Here is a 26,008-nt window from a genome sequence, read left to right on the forward strand (position 1 = left end):
GGGGTGTGGGGAGGTTCTGAAGAACCGAAGTGGAGGCCGAGAACTGAACTCGATTCTGTACCCGCGAGACAAAATGTCTGTTACCCACCGGTCCTTGACCTGTGACAGCCAAATGTCGCAAAAGCGGGAGAGCCTGCCACCGACCGAGGATGCGGAGGGAGGAGGCCGAAAGTCATGAGGTAGCCGCCTTGGAAGCGGTTCCTCCATTTGCTTTCCTGGGGCGTGAGTGAGCCCGCCAGGAATCTGAGCTCCCTTGTCCTTTCTGAGTCCCTTTGGACGAGGAGAATTGGGGCTTGCCCGAGCCTCGAAAGGACCGAAACCTCGACTGCCACTTTTTCTGTTGAGGTTTACTTGCTCTGGGCTGTGGTAAGGAAGAGTCCTTACCCTTGGACTGTTTTATGATTTCAGCCAATGGCTCACCAAACAGTCTGTCTCTAGATAATGGCAAGCTGGTTAAGCATTTTTTGGAACCAGCATCTGCTTTCCAGTCCTTTAACCATAAGGCTCTGCGCAAAACCACAGAATTGGCGGCCGCCATAGAGGTACGGCTCGTAGACTCTAGGACAGCATTGATAGCATAGGTCGCAAACGCAGACATTTGCGAAGTTAGGGACGCCACCTGTGGCACTGCTGGATGCATGATAGCATCCACCTGTGCTAAACCCGCTGAAATAGCCTGTAGTGCCCACACGGCCGCGAAAGCTGGAGCAAACGACGCGCCGATAGCTTCATAGACAGATTTCAACCAAAGGTCCATCTGTCTGTCATTGGCATCTTTAAGTGAAGCGCCATCTTCTACTGCGACTATGGATCTAGCCGCCAGCTTGGAAATTGGGGGATCCACCTTTGGGCACTGGGTCCAGCGTTTGGCCACTTCAGGGGGAAAAGGATAACGGGTATCCTTAGAACGTTTAGAGAAACGCTTGTCTGGATGAGCGTCGTGCTTTTGGATTGATTCTCTGAAGTCAGAGTGGTCCAAAAAAGCACTTAATTTACGCTTGGGATACAGGAAATGGAACTTCTCCTGCTGTGCAGCTGCCTCCTCTGCAGAAGGGGCAGGGGGAGAAATATCCAACAGCCTATTAATCGCCGATATAAGGTCATTAACCATGGCGTCACCATCAGGGGCATCCAGATTGAGAGGGGCCTCAGGATTAGACTCCTGATCACCGTCCTCAGTCTCATCACAGAGAGACTCTTCTCGCTGAGACCCTGAGCAGTGTGATGACGTCGAGGGTCTTTCCCAGCGAGCACGCTTAGGCTGCCTGGGACTGTCATCTGAGTCAGAGACTTCAGCCTGTGATGCTTGAGACCCCCTTGAAGTACGGATTAGTTCCAACTGAGGGGGACCAGTGAGCATAGCCACAGCAGTGTCCATAGTCTGAGGAACTGGCCTGGCCTGCAAGGTCTCCAGGATCCTTGTCATAGCCTCAGACATTTTATCAGCAAACACTGCAAAGTCTGTCCCCGTCACCGGGGCAGGGTTCACAGGCGTCTCTGCCTAAGCTACCACCACAATAGGCTCTGGCTGGCGAAGTGCCACTGGGACTGAACATTGCACACAATGTGAATCATTGGAGCCTGCTGGTAGATTAGCCCCACATGCAGTACAAACAGTGTACACAGCCCGTGCCTTGGCACCCTTGCGTTTTGCGGATGACATGTTGCTGCGTCCTCAGAGCAGTACAGAGTGTCCAGCCAGAAGCGACCTTACAGTGCACTATATAAATATATATATATATATATATGGTACCAATAAAGAAGTACACTAATATATCACTGAGGCACTAGTGGGGCCTGCACTACTGTGCAGCTTACCACCCGCTTAGGAGCGGTGTGTGGTCGCCAGAAATCCCTTTAGTCTGGGTCTCCCAGAGCCTGCTGCCTCTCCCCAGCCAGATCGCATGTGTAATGGCTGCCGGCGTCCTTGTGGAGAGGGGGCGGGCCCTGGGCGTACACCGACGAAGAGCGGGAAGTCTGCTTCCCCTTGTGCCTAGTGAGAGGGCTGGAGCATGTAAATAAGGCTCCAGCCCTCGGCGCAGCCATTGAGCAGCGTCTTTCCCCTACCCTGATTGACAGGGTGGGGGCGGGAACGAAGCGGCGCTAGGCCGCAGAAGCCGGGGGCTAAAGTTAAAAACGCCGCCGCCGTACAAGCGCGGTCGGCGCCAAGCCCCCGGCGCACTACAAGTCGCAGCTGCGCCGCCGCTCCAGGAGCGGTCGGCGCAGTAGTTCCCAACACACAATCGTCACTCAGCAAAGCTGCAGTGACCTAACCCCCAGCGTACAGCGTCACTGTCCCCGGCGCACTATAACGCTCAGCAAGCCCTGAGAGTGTCCGTGCCTGCCGGGGACACAGAGTACCTGAAGTTGCAGGGCCATGTCCCTGAACGGCACTCCCGCTCCAAATCCAGCAGGTTCTATGGGTCTGTGGATGGAGCCCGGCCCCAGGGCTTGGGGGCCGGCAGGATCCCACTTCCACAGAGCCCCTCAGGGGGATGTGGAAGGAAAACAGCATGTGGGCTCCAGCCTCCGTACCAGCAATAGGTACCTCAACCTTACAAGCACCATCACGGGTGAGAAGGGAGCATGCTGGGGGCCCTATATGGGCCCTCTTTTCTTCCATCCGATAGAGCCAGCAGCTACTGCTGACTACAAACAGTGGAGCTATGCGTGGATGTCTGACCTCCTTCGCACAAAGCAGAAAACTGGTGAGCCAGTGATCCCACTGGGGGTGTATAGCCAGAAGGGGAGGGGCCTTACACTTTTTAGTGTAATTGCTTTGTGTGGCCTCCGGAGGCAGTGCTATACACCCAATCGTCTGGGTCTCCCAATAGAGCGCCGAAGAAAAGAGCATGCGCAGTGAAATCCTGAGGATTCCGCTGCTCAAAACAACGTTACATGCTGCGTTCCTCCCGCTGGGCGGAAGCATGGGAGCGTCGCCCAGCGGAAGCAACGCAGGTCCTTTTGGCACAATCCGTCATCCATACAAGTCTATGGGAAACAGCGGAATCCGTTAACAGATTCCGCTGATTTCCAAAAGGGCGGATTGTAACGGAAGGAAAACAACGCAAGTGTGAAAGTACCCTTATTCACACAATACACTTGGACCTATAATCCTGAAATTCTTTTTCCAATGTCTCAATCGCCATCTGAGATATCAGAATTGGTAGCAGAAAAATGAATGCATGTACACACATCACTTTGTGAGACATCTGCAGTATTGTGGGCATTATTCCCCCCGGACTGTTAGGTTACAGGACACGTGCCAGTAACAAATATGTCTGCCTCTGTCTCCGCACAGCGAGTCACGTGCTCCCCCTTGTGTTTACTTCCGGCGTCCTTTCGTTTTCTCCGGCGTTGCTTGGCAACCCCCTGTCAATGGCGGGCGTTCAATTCAACAACAAGATGAAGCGTGCGAACAACCTGAAGGAGGCTCTGTGCGCCCTGTGCCGGGTCTTATCCGCTTCTGGGTCACGGTGGGATCCCGAAACGTTACGGAAATCAAAGTTTAACCGGCCAGAGGCGGTAAGAGACGTGAGGTCATCGCTACGGGAGGCAGATGTGGAGCAACCAATCAGCTCACGACTTTCATTGTGCGAGAGCGCTGGAAAGAATGAGAAGTGTAATCTGATTGGCTGCTCTGGGGTTTATAGGCTGCTGTTTTGGGCGCCCCACACAGTGACCCCCTGCAGACCCTGAGGAAGAGCTGTAACGTCACAGGGCCCCCCATAACGTCATATACCTGTGTATGACAGGAGTTCAGCCGTGTCTTCCTCCTTACTGTGCTGTGTGTGGCTGGGAGACAAGTGTCTGCAGCAGGAGCCTCCCCCCACTGCTTGTCTGTAATAGGCAAAAGATGGCTAAGCCCTCTCCCTCCATCCAGTGAGCAGTTGAAGATTAAAGAAACCCGCAGGATATAAAAGACGCTTTTCCAAGCTTAAAATCATTTTTGTACTTGTGTTTCGTTAAAACGTTCCACCGCTTTGCTCTTACAGACTCTGTATTTTCTTGCAAAGTCAACTTTAATGTGGTCGTAACTCATCTGAAAAAAAAAATACGGATAAAGAGCTACAAACTGCCCTTAAGACATCCTATGGAGCTCACTGATGGATCTCAGTTTCCTCATTCTGCAGCCAGCAATATAAAGACTATAGAAAGCAAACGGTGCAACATTTGTAATGTGATCCAATTACAAAATGATATTTAACCCCAGATACATTCACTGAAGTCAGAAAATTGTCCCCAAAGTTTGACTGCACCCTTTAATATGCAGCATCTGTGCAAGACGGACTGTGTCTAGGTCCAGCAGACTAATAGTGAGGGTGACAATGTTTCTTGTTTAAAGGGGGTAGCCAAGGCTTTTTTTGTTGTTACCTATCATGGGCTTAGTTTATTGCAGTAGTTGCTAATGTCCTGCCGGTTCTTCCCGGTGATGATCTCTCCCGGCTCAGGCTGCCATTCTCTTGCTTCCTGTGACATTACAGAAAGAGTATATGCTCTTAACCCCATAGAAGAAGAAAAAAACCATCCCAAATAAAATTTAATCTTTAATTACTAGGTCTACTGCTTCCTTAAGAGTTCTGCTGTACAGATGGGGGGCAATTTCCTCTGTAACTTGGTTAATATACCAGCCCCAGTTACAGGGGAAATCATCAGATTATTAAAAAAATGGAATATGGGCCTCATCATGAACTGGTTAAAGGGATATTCCCAGTATAATAAGCTATTCCCTCTCTATAGGATGGGGGAAAATAGCCGTTTGGACCCCCAGATATTACGAAAATGGCACAAACGGGCTCTACAGTCCTGAATTGAGTGGAGCTACATTCATTGTCTACATTACTGTATTAGTCCGTACCATAGTCAATGAATGGAGCAGAGGGGATCCCAACAGTCCAACCCACAGCAATCAGTAAGTTTTCCACTATTATTATTGTGCTGGGCAGAAGCAGGTTGCGTTTGAACTGTGTGGAAAGTGGTGTCCCTGGGGGGCTGTGTGTCCAGGGGTCTCATTCACATGGCAGATCTGAGAGTAATAATTATAGATTACCATACAGTATTGAGTTTCTGTATATAAATAATCATCATTCATCTTGTTTTTTTGCATCATAGGCTTCTGAGTTCTGGAATCTTCTATACTGCCTGCTGCGGCAACTCTTTCCAGGCAAACGCCAGTCATCACCGGAAACACATGAGAAGATAGAGATGGGTACGTCACCATTTTGTAGTTTCATACCCCATAATACAGCCTGCCCACACCACTGATTGTCAGCTTTCAATTTACATTGCTAATCAGTGGTGAGGACAGGGTTGGACTAGGACGTACGACACAGCTAGTCCTGCAGTGATAATCTCCTGCTGATAACATACTGATTGTATTGAAACAGGTCTTCATCTGTTTTCGGGGGGGGGGGGGGGATTTTGCGATCACTGGGTTTAGCAATTTTGCATCATGTACATGGCAATCATCACTGAGCTCATTGATTGGCTGCAGCGGTAGCTGTCAACAAAGACTTAGAGAATGCATGGCAGCAGAGAGGGGGGTTAAAGCTGGTTTTGTTATTTTTTAGACTAAAATTGTTAGGCTTGGATAATCCCTTGTAAAGGGGTCCACTCAGTATATTACACTGATCGTTGGGGGTTCGAGCCCCCCTAATCAGCACAGCTCCATTCAGTGTGTAGTGACCATAGCTGGGTACTGCAGATCAGATCCTATTGCCTGAGCTTACAGCAGCTGATCATTGGTGGTGCTGGTGTCGGACCCCCACCCATCTGATACTAATATGTCATTATAACCCCCTTTAAGCCACGTGGTGTATATCATTACTGCGAGAATGTTTCGTACTGCTGCTGTACGTACAGAAGACACTTTATTTTTATGTAATGACCTATATTCTCCTGTGTTACAGCTGATCGTATACAGTATGTGAAAGGTCTACTACAGATTCAGGGGTACGGAAGGCCGGCATTTTACAACCTCCCCGATGACGGGGACGTCGGCAGCAGGGAAATCCTGTTGGCTTTTTCGTGGCTTTTGCATCGAGTGAAGATACTTGAGATTCTTTTGGAAAAGAAAAGAGTTAAAGTTGGAGACCACGTTACAATATGCCTGGTATGTAGACCACCGCGAAATATTCCCATACCATACCATTCATTCATTCACATCGCACCAGCAGACGCCTGAGCATGAGTCTAATGAAAAGGACGAGTGCATGATACCTGCTAAATGTGCACATGTCCCGGAAGACATCTGCTGACACTTGGTTATCAGCATCGCTCACCTCCTGATGTAAAAGTGAGCGGTGGCGGAGAACCCCTTTACGTTTTTGTGTTTGTGTGATTTACCAAGAGCACATGACGTAAATTAATTCTGTCTCTTCAGAACAGATCCTCTATGGATGCCCTTGGCAATTACACATAGATGTTATTGTTCAAGAAACTCTGCTCCAATTGATGGATGGATGTTTGGGTGTTTAGATGCCTGGATGGATGGAGCAATAGATGACTGGCTGGTGACTGGAAGAAGGGAGAGATAGACGGATGAATTGGTGGTTGAATGGATGTATAGATGTATGTTTAAATATATGGATGGATGGTGCAATAGATGAATTGTTGGTTTGGTAGCTGGATGGAGAGAAAGAGGGATAGATGGAGTGATTAATGAGTGGCTGGAAGGAGGGAGTAAGGGATGGATGTATAGATAGATAGAGAGATGGAGGAATAGATTAATGGCTAGATGGATTGGCTGCATGGATGGATGCACGGCTGGATGGATGGATGCACGGCTGGATGGATGGATGCACGGCTGGATGGATGGATGCATGCACGGCTGGATGCATGCACGGCTGGATGGATGCACGGCTGGATGGATGGATGCATGCACGGCTGGATGGATGGATGCATGCACGGCTGGATGCATGCACGGCTGGATGGATGCACGGCTGGATGGATGCACGGCTGGATGGATGGATGCATGCACGGCTGGATGGATGGATGCATGCACGGCTGGATGGATGGATGCATGCACGGCTGGATGGATGGATGGATGCACGGCTGGATGGATGGATGCATGCACGGCTGGATGGATGCACGGCTGGATGGATGCACGGCTGGATGGATGGATGCATGCACGGCTGGATGGATGGATGCACGACTGGATGGATGGATGCATGCACGGCTGGATGGATGCACGGCTGGATGGATGCACGGCTGGATGGATGGATGCATGCACGGCTGGATGCATGCACGGCTGGATGGATGGATGCATGCACGGCTGGATGGATGGATGCATGCACGGCTGGATGGATGGATGCACGGCTGGATGGATGGATGCACGGCTGGATGGATGGATGCACGGCTGGATGGATGGATGCACGGCTGGATGGATGGATGGATGCACGGCTGGATGGATGGATGGATGCACAGCTGGATGGATGGATGGATGCACGGCTGGATGGATGGCTGGATGCACGGCTGGATGGATGGCTGCACGGCTGGATGGATGGCTGCACGGCTGGATGGATGGCTGCACGGCTGGATGGATGGCTGCACGGCTGGATGGATGGATGCACGACTGGATGGATGGATGGATGCACGACTGGATGGATGGATGGATGCACGACTGGATGGATGGATGGATGCACGACTGGATGGATGGATGGATGCACGGCTGGATGGATGGATGCACGGCTGGATGGATGGATGCACGGCTGGATGGATGGATGCACGGCTGGATGGATGGATGCACGGCTGGATGGATGGATGCACGGCTGGATGGATGGATGCACGGCTGGATGGATGGATGCACGGCTGGATGGATGGATGCACGGCTGGATGGATGGATGCACGGCTGGATGGATGGATGCACGGCTGGATGGATGGCTGCACGGCTGGATGGATGGCTGCACGGCTGGATGGATGGCTGCACGGCTGGATGGATGGTGTGAGGCAAACCCTGGGATATGAAGATGAATTATGACTTCCAGTCATAATCGCTCTCATCACTCCATGGCAGTGCCCCCTCCCTTCTTGTTCTCAGATGTCCAGCATCTGTGAAGGTGTCACATCCCATGGCCATCTCCTGTGATATGGAGATTAGGTGATGTGGGAACACTGGACACAGGATGACTCCCTGCCGTGACCCTGTGGTAGGGGCTGCTATCTAATTAGCAAGGCTATGGAAGTATCCAGACAGAACGACTCCAGTAAAAAATGGTTCATATCTCGCAAGCCATATTTCCGATAAATATGGCAACCATAAAGATGGTGTCTCCGCATGCGGACGATGCTGGCACACCCTTTTTATGGGAGCAGGACCTGGGGAAATACCCCAGGCGTGATATCAGCCAATGGGGAACTAGTAGACAAGTCATGAAACCTCTCGTTCTGTAGCTAAATTCATAGCTGTCACAATGAGAGCGTTGGCGTCCGCCTACGACGCTCCCAGGCAAAGTTATGGCCCATATTCCATGTTGTGGATTGTCCATAACTCCAGCCAGGGGTGGAGCAGTGCTCCCTCTGAGGTCACTAAGGTAGGAGGGGACCTGGATTTGCCCAGGTTGATAACCCTACTTCGGCCATTTTCCAGGGTTCTTTCGCTGGGGGTCACGTGCAGGAAACATCTGTGGGAGTTCCTAGAAACCTGGTCTACAGCGCCCCCCTGTGGCCAGACGCACAAGGTAACTGATTGAATTGCATACCTGTTTGTAAACCCATGCTTTGATTGTAACTGTACTCTGACATATGTATATTCTGTAGATTCCCTATTGTATATATTGTAGTTCTAGTGTGCTTTAGGCTGATTAAATTATATAATTAATCTTGGGCTGTTCTGTTATCTCGATCTTGAATCCCACGTCTGTGTGTTCGGCTAATAGTTACCGTGAAGCGGTTGGTGGCAGCGAGTTGTGCCAAGGATTATTCGGGGAGGTTTTATATATTCCGCCCGCGGAGGTCGGGGGAATATATACCCTACTCTCACCGGGGACCCTTCAATAATCGGCATAAGTAGTATAGCGGCCTCCTTGCTTATTGTCGGGCAATTCCATAATTGGCCTGACTATAAGAGGGGCGCTAGAGAGCGCGTCACGTGCTCTGTCTGTCGGTCGGGAGGTATAAAGGAGGGGTGACCCCCCACTTGTTACCCCCCGAGTGTGACGTACTGGTAGCCAGCGCGGGGGATTTCTGAGTGACCCCCCCGGTGGTTCGTGACAGATGGCTGCACGGCTGGATGGATGGCTGCACGGCTGGATGGATGGCTGCACGGCTGGATGGATGGCTGCACGGCTGGATGGATGGCTGCACGGCTGGATGGATGGTTGCACGGCTGGATGGATGGTTGCACGGCTGGATGGATGGCTGCACGGCTGGATGGATGGCTGGATGGATGGCTGCACGGCTGGATGGATGGCTGCACGGCTGGATGGATGGATGCACGGCTGGATGGATGGATGCACGGCTGGATGGATGCACGGCTGGATGGATGGATGGATGCACGGCTGGCTGGATGGATGCACGACTGGATGGATGGATGGATGCACGACTGGATGGATGGATGGATGCACGACTGGATGGATGGATGGATGCACGGCTGGATGGATGGATGCACGGCTGGATGGATGGATGCACGGCTGGATGGATGGATGCACGGCTGGATGGATGGATGCATGCACGGCTGGATGGATGGATGCATGCACGGCTGGATGGATGGATGCACGGCTGGATGGATGGATGCACGGCTGGATGGATGGCTGCACGGCTGGATGGATGGCTGCACGGCTGGATGGATGGATGCACGACTGGATGGATGGATGGATGGCTGCACGGCTGGATGGATGGCTGCACGGCTGGATGGATGGCTGCACGGCTGGATGGATGGCTGCACGGCTGGATGGATGGCTGCACGGCTGGATGGATGGCTGCACGGCTGGATGGATGGCTGCACGGCTGGATGGATGGCTGCACGGCTGGATGGATGGCTGCACGGCTGGATGGATGGCTGCACGGCTGGATGGATGGATGCACGGCTGGATGGATGGATGCACGGCTGGATGGATGGATGCACGGCTGGATGGATGGATGCACGGCTGGATGGATGCACGGCTGGATGGATGGATGGATGCACGGCTGACTGGATGGATGCACGACTGGATGGATGCACGGCTGGATGGATGGATGCACGGCTGGATGGATGGATGGATGCACGGCTGGATGGATGGATGCACGGCTGGATGGATGGATGGATGCACGGCTGGATGGATGGATGCACGGCTGGATGGATGGATGCATGCACGGCTGGATGGATGGATGCATGCACGGCTGGATGGATGGATGCATGCACGGCTGGATGGATGGATGCATGCACGGCTGGATGGATGGATGCATGCACGGCTGGATGGATGCATGCACGACTGGATGGATGGATGGATGCACGACTGGATGGATGGATGCACGGCTGGATGGATGGATGCACGGCTGGATGGATGGATGCACGGCTGGATGGATGGATGCACGGCTGGATGGATGGATGCACGGCTGGATGGATGGATGCACGGCTGGATGGATGGATGCATGCACGGCTGGATGGATGGATGCACGGCTGGATGGATGGATGGATGGATGCACGACTGGATGGATGGATGCACGACTGGATGGATGGATGCACGGCTGGATGGATGGATGCACGACTGGATGGATGGATGGATGCACGGCTGGATGGATGGATGCACGACTGGATGGATGGATGGATGGATGCACGGCTGGATGGATGGATGCACGGCTGGATGGATGGATGCACGACTGGATGGATGGATGGATGCACGACTGGATGGATGGATGCACGGCTGGATGGATGTATGCACGACTGGATGGATGGATGGATGGATGCACGGCTGGATGGATGGATGCACGGCTGGATGGATGGATGCACGGCTGGATGGATGGATGCACGGCTGGATGGATGGATGCACAGCTGGATGGATGGATGCATGCACGGCTGGATGGATGCACGGCTGGATGGATGCATGGCTGGATGGATGGATGCACGGATGGATGGATGGATGCACGACTGGATGGATGGATGGATGCACGACTGGATGGATGGATGCACGACTGGATGGATGGATGCACGGCTGGATGGATGGATGCACGGCTGGATGGATGGATGCACGGCTGGATGGATGGATGCACGGCTGGATGGATGGATGCACGGCTGGATGGATGGATGCACGGCTGGATGGATGGATGCACGGCTGGATGGATGCACGGCTGGATGGATGCACGGCTGGATGGATGGATGGATGCACGGATGGATGGATGCATGCACGGCTGGATGGATGGATGCACGGCTGGATGGATGGATGCACGGCTGGATGGATGGATGCACGACTGGATGGATGCACGGCTGGATGGATGGATGCATGGCTGAATGGATGCATGCACGGCTGGATGGATGCACGGCTGGATGGATGCACGGCTGGATGGATGGATGCATGCACGGCTGGATGGATGGATGCACGGCTGGATGGATGGCTGCACGGCTGGATGGATGGCTGCACGGCTGGATGGATGGCTGCAAGGCTGGATGGATGGCTGCAAGGCTGGATGGATGGCTGCACGGCTGGATGGATGGCTGCACGGCTGGATGGATGGCTGCACGGCTGGATGGATGGCTGCACGACTGGATGGATGGATGCACGACTGGATGGATGGATGGATGCACGGCTGGATGGATGGATGCACGGCTGGATGGATGGATGCACGGCTGGATGGATGGATGCACGGCTGGATGGATGGATGCACGGCTGGATGGATGGATGCACGGCTGGATGGATGGATGCACGGCTGGATGGATGGATGCACGGCTGGATGGATGGATGCATGCACGGCTGGATGGATGCACGGCTGGATGGATGCATGGATGGATGGATGCACGGCTGGATGGATGGATGCATGCACGCCTGGATGGATGGATGGATGCACGGATGGATGGATGCACGGCTGGATGGATGCACGGCTGGATGGATGGATGCATGCACGGCTGGATGGATGGATGCATGGCTGGATGGATGGATGCACGGCTGGATGGATGGATGCACGGCTGGATGGATGGATGCACGGCTGGATGGATGGATGCACGGCTGGATGGATGGATGCACGGCTGGATGGATGGATGGATGCACGGCTGGATGGATGGATGCACGGCTGGATGGATGGATGGCTGCACGGCTGGATGGATGGCTGCACGGCTGGATGGATGGCTGCACGGCTGGATGGATGGCTGCACGGCTGGATGGATGGCTGCACGGCTGGATGGATGACTGCACGGCTGGATGGATGGCTGGATGGATGGCTGCACGGCTGGATGGATGGCTGCACGGCTGGATGGATGGCTGCACGGCTGGATGGATGGCTGCACGGCTGGATGGATGGCTGCACGGCTGGATGGATGGCTGCACGGCTGGATGGATGGCTGGATGGATGGCTGCACGGCTGGATGGATGGCTGCACGGCTGGATGGATGGCTGCACGGCTGGATGGATGGATGCACGGCTGGATGGATGGATGCACGGCTGGATGGATGCACGGCTGGATGGATGGATGCATGCACGGCTGGATGGATGGATGGATGCACGGATGGATGGATGCACGGCTGGATGGATGGATGCATGCACGGATGGATGGATGGATGCATGGCTGGATGGATGGATGCACGGCTGGATGGATGGATGCACGGCTGGATGGATGGATGCACGGCTGGATGGATGGATGCACGGCTGGATGGATGGATGCACGGCTGGATGGATGGATGCATGCACGGCTGGATGGATGGATGCACGGCTGGATGGATGGATGGCTGCACGGCTGGATGGATGGCTGCACGGCTGGATGGATGGCTGCACGGCTGGATGGATGGCTGCACGGCTGGATGGATGACTGCACGGCTGGATGGATGGCTGCACGGCTGGATGGATGGCTGCACGGCTGGATGGATGGATGCACGGCTGGATGGATGGATGCACGGCTGGATGGATGGATGCACGGCTGGATGGATGGATGCACGGCTGGATGGATGCACGGCTGGATGGATGGATGGATGCACGGCTGGATGGATGGATGCACGGCTGGATGGATGGATGCACGGCTGGATGGATGGATGCATGCACGGCTGGATGGATGGATGCATGCACGGCTGGATGGATGGATGCACGGCTGGATGGATGGCTGCACGGCTGGATGGATGGCTGCACGGCTGGATGGATGGATGCACGGCTGGATGGATGGATGCACGGCTGGATGGATGGATGCACGGCTGCATGGATGCACGGCTGGATGGATGGATGGATGCACGGCTGACTGGATGGATGCACGGCTGGATGGATGCACGGCTGGATGGATGGATGCACGGCTGGATGGATGGATGCACGGCTGGATGGATGGATGGATGCACGGCTGGATGGATGGATGCACGGCTGGATGGATGGATGCATGCACGGCTGGATGGATGGTTGCATGCACGGCTGGATGGATGGATGCATGCACGGCTGGATGGATGCATGCACGACTGGATGGATGGATGGATGCACGACTGGATGGATGGATGCACGGCTGGATGGATGGATGCACGGCTGGATGGATGGATGCACGGCTGGATGGATGGATGCACGGCTGGATGGATGGATGCACGGCTGGATGGATGGATGCACGGCTGGATGGATGGATGCACGGCTGGATGGATGGATGCATGCACGGCTGGCTGGATGGATGCACGGCTGGCTGGATGGATGCACGACTGGATGGATGGATGGATGCACGACTGGATGGATGGATGGATGCACGACTGGATGGATGGATGGATGCACGACTGGATGGATGGATGCACGGCTGGATGGATGGATGCACAGCTGGATGGATGGATGCACGGCTGGATGGATGGATGGATGCACGGCTGGATGGATGGATGGATGCACGGCTGGATGGATGGATGCACGGCTGGATGGATGGATGCATGCACGGCTGGATGGATGGTTGCATGCACGGCTGGATGGATGGATGCATGCACGGCTGGATGGATGGATGCATGCACGGCTGGATGGATGGCTGCACGACTGGATGGATGGATGGATGCACGACTGGATGGATGGATGCACGACTGGATGGATGGATGCACGGCTGGATGGATGGATGCACGGCTGGATGGATGGATGCACGGCTGGATGGATGGCTGGATGCACGGCTGGATGGATGGCTGCACGGCTGGATGGATGGCTGCACGGCTGGATGGATGGCTGCACGGCTGGATGGATGGCTGCACGGCTGGATGGATGGCTGCACGGCTGGATGGATGGATGCACGACTGGATGGATGGATGGATGCACGACTGGATGGATGGATGGATGCACGACTGGATGGATGGATGGATGCACGACTGGATGGATGGATGGATGCACGACTGGATGGATGGATGGATGCACGGCTGGATGGATGGATGCACGGCTGGATGGATGGATGCACGGCTGGATGGATGGATGCACGGCTGGATGGATGGATGCACGGCTGGATGGATGGATGCACGGCTGGATGGATGGATGCACGGCTGGATGGATGGCTGCACGGCTGGATGGATGGCTGCACGGCTGGATGGATGGCTGCACGGCTGGATGGATGGCTGCACGGCTGGATGGATGGCTGCACGGCTGGATGGATGGCTGCACGGCTGGATGGATGGCTGCACGGCTGGATGGATGGCTGCACGGCTGGATGGATGGCTGCACGGCTGGATGGATGGCTGCACGGCTGGATGGATGGTTGCACGGCTGGATGGATGGCTGCACGGCTGGATGGATGGCTGGATGGATGGCTGCACGGCTGGATGGATGGCTGCACGGCTGGATGGATGGATGCACGGCTGGATGGATGGATGCACGGCTGGATGGATGCACGGCTGGATGGATGGATGGATGCACGGCTGGCTGGATGGATGCACGACTGGATGGATGGATGGATGCACGACTGGATGGATGGATGGATGCACGACTGGATGGATGGATGGATGCACGGCTGGATGGATGGATGCACGGCTGGATGGATGGATGCACGGCTGGATGGATGGATGCACGGCTGGATGGATGGATGCATGCACGGCTGGATGGATGGATGCATGCACGGCTGGATGGATGGATGCACGGCTGGATGGATGGATGCACGGCTGGATGGATGGCTGCACGGCTGGATGGATGGCTGCACGGCTGGATGGATGGATGCACGACTGGATGGATGGATGGATGGCTGCACGGCTGGATGGATGGCTGCACGGCTGGATGGATGGCTGCACGGCTGGATGGATGGCTGCACGGCTGGATGGATGGCTGCACGGCTGGATGGATGGCTGCACGGCTGGATGGATGGCTGCACGGCTGGATGGATGGCTGCACGGCTGGATGGATGGCTGCACGGCTGGATGGATGGCTGCACGGCTGGATGGATGGCTGCACGGCTGGATGGATGGCTGCACGGCTGGATGGATGGCTGCACGGCTGGATGGATGGCTGCACGGCTGGATGGATGGATAGCTAGAGCGATGGATGGATGCACAGCTGGATGGATGCACGGCTGGATGGATGCATGGCTGGATGGATGCACGGCTGGATGGATGGATAGCTAGAGCGATGGATGGATGCACGGCTGGATGGATGGATGCACGGCTGGATAGATGCACGGCTGGATGGATGGATGCACGGCTGGATGGATGGATGCACGGCTGGATGGATGGATAGCTAGAGTGATGGATGGATGCACAGCTGGATGGATGGATGCACGGCTGGATGGATGCACGGCTGGATGGATGCACGGCTGGCTGGATGGATGCACGGCTGGATGGATGCACGGCTGGATGGATGGATGCACGGCTGGATGGATGGATGCACGGCTGGATGGATGGATGGATGCACGGCTGGATGGATGGATGCACGGCTGGATGGATGGATGCACGGCTGGATGGATGGATGCACGGCTGGATGGATAGATGCACGGCTGGATGGATGGATGCACGACTGGATGGATGGATGCACGGCTGGATGGATGGATAGCTAGAGCGATGGATGGATGCACAGCTGGATGGATGCACGGCTGGATGGATGCACGGCTGGATGGATGCACGGCTGGATGGATGCACGGCTGGATGGATGCACGACTGGATGGATGGATAGCTAGAGTGATGGATGGATGCACGGCTGGATGGATGGATGCACGGCTGGATGGATGCACGGCTGGATGGATGGATGCACGGCTGGATGGATGGATGCACGGCTGGATGGATGGATGCACGGCTGGATGGATGGATGCACGGCTGGATGGATGGATGCACGGCTGGATGGATGCACGGCTGGATGGATGGATGGATGGATAGCTAGAGCGATGGATGGATGCACGGCTGGATGGATGGATGCACGGCTGGATGGATGGATGCACGGCTGGATGGATGGATGCACGGCTGGATGGATGGATGCACGGCTGGATGGATGGATAGCTAGAGCGATGGATGCACGGCTGGATGGATGGATGCACGGCTGGATGGATGGATAGCTAGAGCGATGGATGGATGCACGGCTGGATGGATGGATGCACGGCTGGATGGATGGATAGCTAGAGCGATGGATGGATGCACGGCTGGATGGATGCACGGCTGGATGGATGCACAGCTGGATGGATGGATGCACGGCTGGATGGATGGATGGATGCACACCTGGATGGATGCACGGCTGGATGGATGTACGGCTGGATGGATGGATGCACGGCTGGATGGATGGATGCACGGCTGGATGGATGGATGCACGGCTGGATGGATGCATGGATGCACGGCTGGATGGATGGATGCATGGCTGGATGGATGGATGCACGGCTGGATGGATGGGTGCACGGCTGGATGGATGGATGCACGGCTGGATGGATGGATGCACGGCTAGATGGATGGATGCACGGCTGGATGGATGGATGCACGGCTGGCTGGATGGATGGATGGATGCACGGCTGGATGGATGGATGCACGGATGGATGGATGGATGCACGGCTGGATGGATGGCTGCACGGCTGGATGGATGGCTGCACGGCTGGATGGATGGCTGCACGGCTGGATGGATGGCTGCACGGCTGGATGGATGGATGCACGGCTGGATGGATGGATGCACGGCTGGATGGATGCACGACTGGATTAATGGCTGCACGGCTGGATGGATGGATAGCTAGATCGATGGATGGATGCACGGCTGGATGGATGGATGCACGGCTGGATGGATGGATGCACGGCTGGATGGATGGATGCACGGCTGGATGGATGGATGCACGGCTGGATGGATGGATGCACGGCTGGATGGATGGATGCACGGCTGGATGGATGGATGCACGGCTGGATGGATGGATGCACGGCTGGATGGATGGATGCACGGCTGGATGGATGGATGCACGGCTGGATGGATGGATGGATGCACGGCTGGATGGATGCATGCACGGCTGGATGGATGCATGCACGGCTGGATGGATGCACGGCTGGATGGATGGATAGCTAGAGCGATGGATGGATGCACGGCTGGATGGATGGATGCACGGCTGGATGGATGGATGCACGGCTGGATGGATGGATGCACGGCTGGATGGATGGATGGATGCACGGCTGGATGGATGGATGCACGGCTGGATGGATGGATGCACGGCTGGATGGATGGCTGCACGGCTGGATGGATGGCTGCACGGCTGGATGGATGGCTGCACGGCTGGATGGATGGCTGCACGGCTGGATGGATGGATGCATGGCTGGATGGATGGATGCACGGCTGGATGGATGGATGCACGGCTGGATGGATGGATGCACGGCTGGATGGATGGATGCACGGCTGGATGGATGGATGCACGGCTGGATGGATGGATGCACGGCTGGATGGATGGATGCACGGCTGGATGGATGGCTGCACGGCTGGATGGATGGATGCACGGCTGGATGGATGCACGGCTGGCTGGATGGATGGATAGCTAGAGCGATGGATGGATGCACGGCTGGATGGATGGATGCACGGCTGGATGGATGCACGGCTGGCTGGATGGATGGATGCACGGCTGGCTGGATGGATGCACGGCTGGCTGGATGGATGCACGGCTGGCTGGATGGATGCACGGCTGGATGGATGCACGGCTGGATGGATGGATGCACGGCTGGATGGATGGATGCACGGCTGGATGGATGGCTGCACGGCTGGATGGATGGATGCACGGCTGGATGGATGGATGCACGGCTGGATGGATGGATGGATGCATGGCTGGATGGATGGATGCACGGCTGGATGGATGGATGCACGGCTGGCTGGATGGATGCACGGCTGGCTGGATGGATGCACGGCTGGCTGGATGGATGCACGGCTGGATGGATGGATGCACGGCTGGATGGATGGATGCACGGCTGGATGGATGGATGCACGGCTGGATGGATGGATGCACGGCTGGATGGATGGATGCACGGCTGGATGGATGGATGCATGGCTGGATGGATGGATGCACGGCTGGATGGATGGATGCACGGCTGGATGGATGGATGGATGCACGGCTGGATGGATGCATGCACGGCTGGATGGATGCACGGCTGGATGGATGGATAGCTAGAGCGATGGATGGATGCACGGCTGGATGGATGGATGCACGGCTGGATGGATGGATGCACGGCTGGATGGATGGATGCACGGCTGGATGGATGGATGGATGCACGGCTGGATGGATGGATACACGGCTGGATGGATGGATGCACGGCTGGATGGATGGCTGGATGCACGGCTGGATGGATGGCTGCACGGCTGGATGGATGGCTGCACGGCTGGATGGATGGCTGCACGGCTGGATGGATGGCTGCACGGCTGGATGGATGGATGCACGGCTGGATGGATGGATGCACGGCTGGATGGATGCACGACTGGATGGATGGCTGCACGGCTGGATGGATGGATGCACGGCTGGATGGATGGATGCACGGCTGGATGGATAGCTAGAGCGATGGATGGATGCACGGCTGGATGGATGGCTGCACGGCTGGATGGATGGATGCACGGCTGGATGGATAGCTAGAGCGATGGATGGATGCACGGCTGGATGGATGCACGGCTGGCTGGATGGATGGATGCACGGCTGGCTGGATGGATGCACGGCTGGATGGATGGATGCACGGCTGGATGGATGGATGCACGGCTGGATGGATGGATGCACGGCTGGATGGATGGATGCACGGCTGGATGGATGGCTGCACGGCTGGATGGATGGATGCACGGCTGGATGGATGGATGCACGGCTGGATGGATGCACGGCTGGCTGGATGGATGCACGGCTGGATGGATGCACGGCTGGTTGGATGGATGCACGGCTGAATGGATGGATGCACAGCTGGATGGATGGATGCCCAGCTGGATGGATGGATGCACGGCTGGATGGATGGATGCACGGCTGGATGGATGCACGGCTGGATGGATGGATGCACGGCTGAATGGATGGATGGATGGATGCACGGCTGGATGGATGGATGCACAGCTGGATGGATGGATGCACGGCTGGATGGATGGATGCACGGCTGGATGGATGCATGGCTGGATGGATGGATAGCTAGAGCGATGGATGGATGCACGGCTGGATGGATGGATGCACGGCTGGATGGATGGATGCACGGCTGGATGGATGGATGCGCGGCTGGATGGATGGATGGATGCACGGCTGGATGGATGGATGCATGGCTAGATGGATGGATGCACGGCTGGATGGATGGATGCACGGCTGGATGGATGCACGGCTGGATGGATGGATGCACGGCTGGATGGATGGATGCACGGCTGGATGGATGGATGCACGGCTGGATGGATGGATGCACGGCTGGACTGATGGATGCACGGCTGGATGGATGGATGCACGGCTGGATGGATGGATGCACGGCTGGATGGATGGATGCACGGATGGATGGATGGATGGATGCACGGCTGGATGAATGGATGCACGGCTGGATGGATGGATGCACGGCTGGATGGATGGATGCACGGCTGGATGGATGGATGGATGCACGGCTGGATGGATGGATGCACGGCTGGATGGATGGATGGATGCACGGCTGGATGAATGGATGCACGGCTGGATGGATGGATGCACGGCTGGATGGATGGATGCACGGCTGGATGGATGGATGGATGCACGGCTGGATGGATGGATAGCTAGAGCGATGGACTGGTGGCTGATGAATGGCTGTTTGGGTTGTTGGATGGATGGAGTGATAGATGGCTGGTTAGGGTTATTAGATGGATTGGTGGATGGATGGATGGAGTGATGGATGGCTGGTTAGGGTTATTAGATGGATTGGTGGATGGATGGATGGAGTGATGGATGGCTGGTTAGGGTTGTTAGATGGATTGGTGGATGGATGGATGGAGTGATGGATGGCTGGTTAGGGTTGTTAGATGGATTGGTGGATGGATGGATGGAGTGATGGATGGCTGGTTAGGGTTGTTAGATGGATTGGTGGATGGATGGATGGAGAGATGGATGGCTGGTTAGGGTTGTTAGATGGATTGGTGGATGGATGGATGGAGCGATGGATGGCTGGTTAGGGTTGTTAGATGGATTGGTGGATGGATGGATGGAGTGATGGATGGCTGGTTAGGGTTGTTAGATGGATTGGTGGATGGATGGATGGAGTGATGGATGGCTGGTTAGGGTTGTTAGATGGATTGGTGGATGGATGGATGGAGTGATGGATGGCTGGTTAGGGTTATTAGATGGATTGGTGGATGGATGGATGGAGTGATGGATGGCTGGTTAGGGTTGTTAGATGGATTGGTGGATGGATGGATGGAGTGATGGATGGAGTGATGGATGGCTGGATTGGTGGATGGATGGATGGAGTGATGGATGGCTGGTTAGGGTTGTTAGATGGATTGGTGGATGGATGGATGGAGTGATGGATGGCTGGTTAGGGTTGTTAGATGGATTGGTGGATGGATGGAGTGATGGATGGAGTGATGGATGGCTGGATTGGTGGATGGATGGATGGAGTGATGGATGGCTGGTTAGGGTTGTTAGATGGATTGGTGGATGGATGGATGGAGTGATGGATGGCTGGTTAGGGTTGTTAGATGGATTGGTGGATGGATGGATGGAGTGAAGGATGGCTGGTTAGGGTTGTTAGATGGATTGGTGGATGGATGGATGGAGTGATGGATGGATGGCTGGTTAGGGTTGTTAGATGGATTGGTGGATGGATGGATGGAGTGATGGATTGGTGGATGGATTGGTGGATGGATGGATGGATGGAGTGATGGATTGGTGGATGGATGGATGGAGTGATGGATGGCTGGTTTGGTGGCTGGATGGGTCCCATGGATAATGTTCCTCTTCCATGAGCAATGTGAAGCATGTGCAGTTACCTCCAAGATATGGCTTAAAGAAGTTGTCCACATCTGGAGCCATCTTTTTGTTTGTTTTTTTATACTAAAATGCTTGTATTTCAGGCTAAAACTTATTTTTACAGCCGGCTTTCATTAAAGATTTTGCACCGTTTGCATGTTACCGTCCCTTTGTTTCTCTGCACTAACAATGTTGATGTGATCAGTGGTCATTAGCTACGAGGCACCCAGAAAGACACATAAAAGATCAACAAGCTTTAAGACTGTGGGGATTAGCTCACTGATGGATTCTCACTAAACTCTTGCTGCAGCCATCATTAGACCGTACAACACAGAGGCTGTAGAAGGCAAACGGTGCAACATTTTCATGTAATCTAAATGCAAGAAAACATTTTTAGATCTAAATACATGCATTTAAGTAAAAGAAACCGTTCCCAAAGATGAACAATGCCTTTAATTCTTATTTTCTCAATATGGGTCATATTCCAGAGTTGGACATGGATCTGTCCTGCGGATTTTGCATAAATATCCGAGGTGGGAATACTTCTTTAAAACCTCTACGTTTGCAGTAGCCGTTATGCCTGGGGGCAATGATAGATTGCCTGGTGCCCTCTACATTGAGGAATGGCCGCCCCGGATCAGCTTGATGGCCGCCCCCCCCACCATTGGAGATTTCCAGTGCCGGATCTTCCTGGTGGTCTCTGTCCAGGCTGTCATTTCTCAGTGCCTTTATGCCTCTGTCCTGTCCTCAGTCCTACACACCGGCGCCTCCGAATGCTATTCCCTTCAGATTTGGGAGCTTTAAAAAAGATGTGGTGTAGCCCCCAACGACCGTTCTGATTACATCAGCAGCTCGGCAGATATAATCAGTGACCTGATTATGGGAAACGCCACTAAAGACGCTGGTCTCAGTCCTCGGAGACTGCAGCAAACCACGCTTAATGGATATTTCATGTCCGTATAGCAACCTAGATATTTTAGGAAAACTGTACCCCCCACCTCGCAGCCATGAGATCAATGCTCAGGACTGAATTGAGTATATTATTTTTGGAAAAGTTCTTAGAAACCCTTAATGCTCCATGACGGATTTATACATCATGGATGGTGTTCGGAGCAGGCTCAGGAGCTGAGCCCGCACCACACAGGGCAGAGTCCAGCTGTATTACACAGATGTGCCGATTAACTTCTTAAAGGGGATCTGTCACCAGGTTTTTGCTATTTAAATTGAAAGCAGCATGACGTAGGGGCAGAGAAAATGATTCTATGTATGTGTTACTTATTAGGCTGTGTGCTGTAGTGTCTATACAACCAGTGTTTTATCAATGCAGGGCTAGGTGTTTTATGCAAACAGTCCAGCTAATCTCTATAACCCCGCCCTTAACACTGATTGCCAGCTTGCATACAATGTACACAGAAAGTTGCCAATCAGTGATGTGGCCGGGGTTATACACAGCTCAGCATTCTGAGCACTGTTACATATACATTAGAGAAAACAGGGATTCTATCAAAACTGCACCAAGCAGCCCAATAAGTGACACCACTGGAATCAGGGTCTCTGCCTCTATATCATGGTGCTCTCTGATTACATAGCACAAACCTGCTGACAGATGTCTTTTAAAGGGGATGTCTCCTAAAAAAAACAGTATAATTTGAAAGGACAGCAGATCAGACACCGTAGATCAGGGTCCTTCTTTTGGGACTGTTCTCTGCTTTGTATAAGCAGCTGCCACATTGCTCTCTTACCTTCGTAATATCATACGGATGATTATTCTTTTGAATAGCTGGTGTGTAATTCTACATTTCCCCACTACTGGATGGATAGGTGAGGAGTGCCTGAGTCCCACCGTTAAGACCTCCACAGATCACTAACTACAGAATTTCCATTCAGTCTCATTGCACAATGACATCTAGAAGAATGGAGTGATGTTGCGCATGCGCAGTGCCACTTTCTGCAGTCTATGGGAACAGACATTACATCTGGTTAGGAGTCCTAAAGACCCCAGTGTGAATGGAGTGTCCGTGTCATCAGTTTCTACTGCGCCTTTCTCTCCTTTGGGACTGACGGTGTTTGCGATGTAGCGCATGTGCTCTACTGTATCATTCACATAGAGTACTTGTCGGATCCCCACCAATAACTCCTTCATAGTTCAGTAAGTAACGACCCTCTGTTCAGGTTCGCTGCCCAACTACAGCAAGAAGAACTTTAAGCAGACTTCATGTTGCGCATGCGCAGTGCCGCTTTCTTCAATAAATTAGAACAGATTTGACATAGGGACAGGAGTCCTGGAGACCTCAGTGTGAACACAGTCTCAGTGCAATCAGTTGCTACTTCGCCTTTCTCTTATTTTGGACTGATAGAGATTATAGATAATTCGTCTACTTCGTCATTCTCATAGGGGACCACTAGGACCGCCACAGATCAGTAAATACTGACCCTCCATTCGGCCTTGCTGCACAACTGAAGCAAGAAGAACTCTGTGTGCATGTTGCACATACTCCATGTTGCTTTCTTCTGTGCTTGGGAACAGATATGACACCCTGACAGGCGTCTTAAAGTTGCTAGTGTGAACGGAGTGTTAGTGCAGTAAATTACTACTACTCCTTTCTCTTCTTTGGGACTGACAGAGATAGGGATTGATGTGATTGTAGCGCATGCGTGCTGGTGCGTCATTCACATAGTGGTCTTGCCTGGATCCCACCACTAGGACCTACACAGATCAGTATGTACCGACCCTCCATTCAGTCTCACTGACCAACTACAGCAAGAAGAACTCTAAACAGATTTCATGTTGCGCATGTACAATGCCTCTTTATTCAGTCTGTGGGAATAGATGTGAAAGTGTGACAGGAGTTCTAAAGACCCCAATGTGAACTGAGTGTCCGTGCCATCAGTTACTACTACTCCTTTCTCGTCTTTGGAACTGATGAGATAGTGATTGTAGCACATGCGCGCTGGTGCGTCTTTTACATGGGGGACTTGTTAGAGCCCCACCGCTAAGACCTCCACAAGTCAGTAAGTAATTAACCTCCATTCAACTTCACTGCACAACTACAGCAAGAAGAAGTTTAAACAGACTTCATGTTGCGCATGCGCAGTGCCGCTTTCTTTAATCAATGAGAATAGATTTGACAAAGACACAGGAGTCTTAAAGACCCCAGTGTGGACGGAGTGTCGGTGCCATCAGTTGATGCTACACCTTTCTCTTCTTTGGGACTGACGGTGATTGATGTGATTGTAGTACTTGCACAATACTTTGTCATTGTCAAAGGTGACCGGTAGGACTTCCACAGATCAGTATGTACCGACCCTCCATACAGTCCTGCTGCCAACTATGGCAAGAAGAACTCTAAACAGCCTTCATGTTGCGCATGCGCACTGCCACTTTCTTCAGTCTGTGGGAATAGATGTGACATCAGGACAGGAGTTCTACAGATCCCTGTGTGAATGGAGTGTCAGTGCCATCAGTTACTAATACGTCTTTATCTTCTTTGGGACTGAAGGACATAGTGAGTAGCGCATGCACGCTGGTGCGTTATTCACATAGGGGACTTGTCTGACCCCACTGTTAGGACCTCCACAGTAAATAGTGACCCTCCATTCATCTTTGCACAACTACATAAGAAGAACTCTAAACAGCCTTCATGTTGCGCATGCGCAGTGCCGCTTTCTTCAGTCTATGGGAATAGATGTGACATCAGGACAGGAGTCCTACAGATCCTAGTGTGAACGATGTGTAGGTGTCATCATTTACTAATATGCCTTTCTCTTCTTTGGGACTGACGGGGGTAATGATTGGTGTGATTGTAGCGCATGCACACTAGTGCGTCATTCACATAGGGGACTTGTCTGAGCTCCACCTCTAGGACCTCACCAGATCAGTACATACTGACCCGCCATTACAACTACAGCAAGAAGAACTGTTAACAGCCTTCATGTTGCGCATGCGCAGTGCCGCTTTCTTCAGCCTATGGGAATAGATGTCACATTGGGACCGAAGTCCTACAGATCCCAGTGTGAATGGAGTGTCAGTGCCATCAATTACTACTCTCCCATCCTATTCTTTACAGTCGATAGCGATTGCATTTTTAGCGCATGCGCACTACTGAGCCGATCACATAGGGGACTTTACACCCGCACTCTTGGGAGTTCTCAGCAGTGTAAACCCACAGAAATTTAATAAGAAAGGCCCTTTAATTCCGTGTGGTTTTTTGTGTTTTTTTTTTTTTTTTTTCTGCCTTCCAGGTACCCAGAAGTAATTAAAAGGAGTTTTTGCTAACGCCGGCGCTGAATATTAGGCTGTAATGCAGATAATTGGTCTGCGAGTCTATTAGCGGGATTTGGGACTGTCAGATGTCGTCGCCGCAGCATTGAGAGCAGCCTTTCTTTTTGTGACAAAACTCCCCGTTGATCTTCATTATGAGGCATTTCTATAGAAACCGCTAAAGGTTCATGCCTGCTCACGCTGCGCCGAGCGAGTGGGTGCTCAGGAAGGTTGTTTTCTCCGGATTGTCGCTGGTACAGGGGCCGTATTATAAAATGTACATGCTGTACATAAGTGATTTGACATAATTATACGGCTGCCATTCTATTTTTC

General features: G+C 53.6%; 1 protein-coding gene across 3 annotated transcripts in view; it reads left to right on the top strand.

Moving 5' to 3' along the window:
- Positions 1–3,364: 3,364 nt before the first annotated feature.
- TEDC1 (tubulin epsilon and delta complex 1) overlaps positions 3,365–26,008 on the top strand; it is a 69,661-nt gene continuing 47,017 nt past the window's right edge. The window contains exons 1-3 of one of the 3 annotated variants that reach the window (XM_075330968.1): positions 3,365–3,525; positions 5,113–5,209; positions 5,910–6,112. In XM_075330968.1, coding sequence (XP_075187083.1) covers positions 3,379–3,525; positions 5,113–5,209; positions 5,910–6,112 — 447 coding nt within the window. In that variant the 5' untranslated portion in view covers positions 3,365–3,378. Of the gene's footprint in view, positions 3,526–3,848; positions 3,883–4,227; positions 4,317–5,112; positions 5,210–5,909; positions 6,113–26,008 lie in introns of those variants that run through there. The other 2 variants (XM_075330970.1, XM_075330969.1) reach the window with 2 other exon arrangements.

Source organism: Anomaloglossus baeobatrachus, chromosome 12 (genome assembly GCF_048569485.1).
Source record: "Anomaloglossus baeobatrachus isolate aAnoBae1 chromosome 12, aAnoBae1.hap1, whole genome shotgun sequence".
Lineage (NCBI taxonomy): Eukaryota > Metazoa > Chordata > Amphibia > Anura > Aromobatidae > Anomaloglossus > Anomaloglossus baeobatrachus.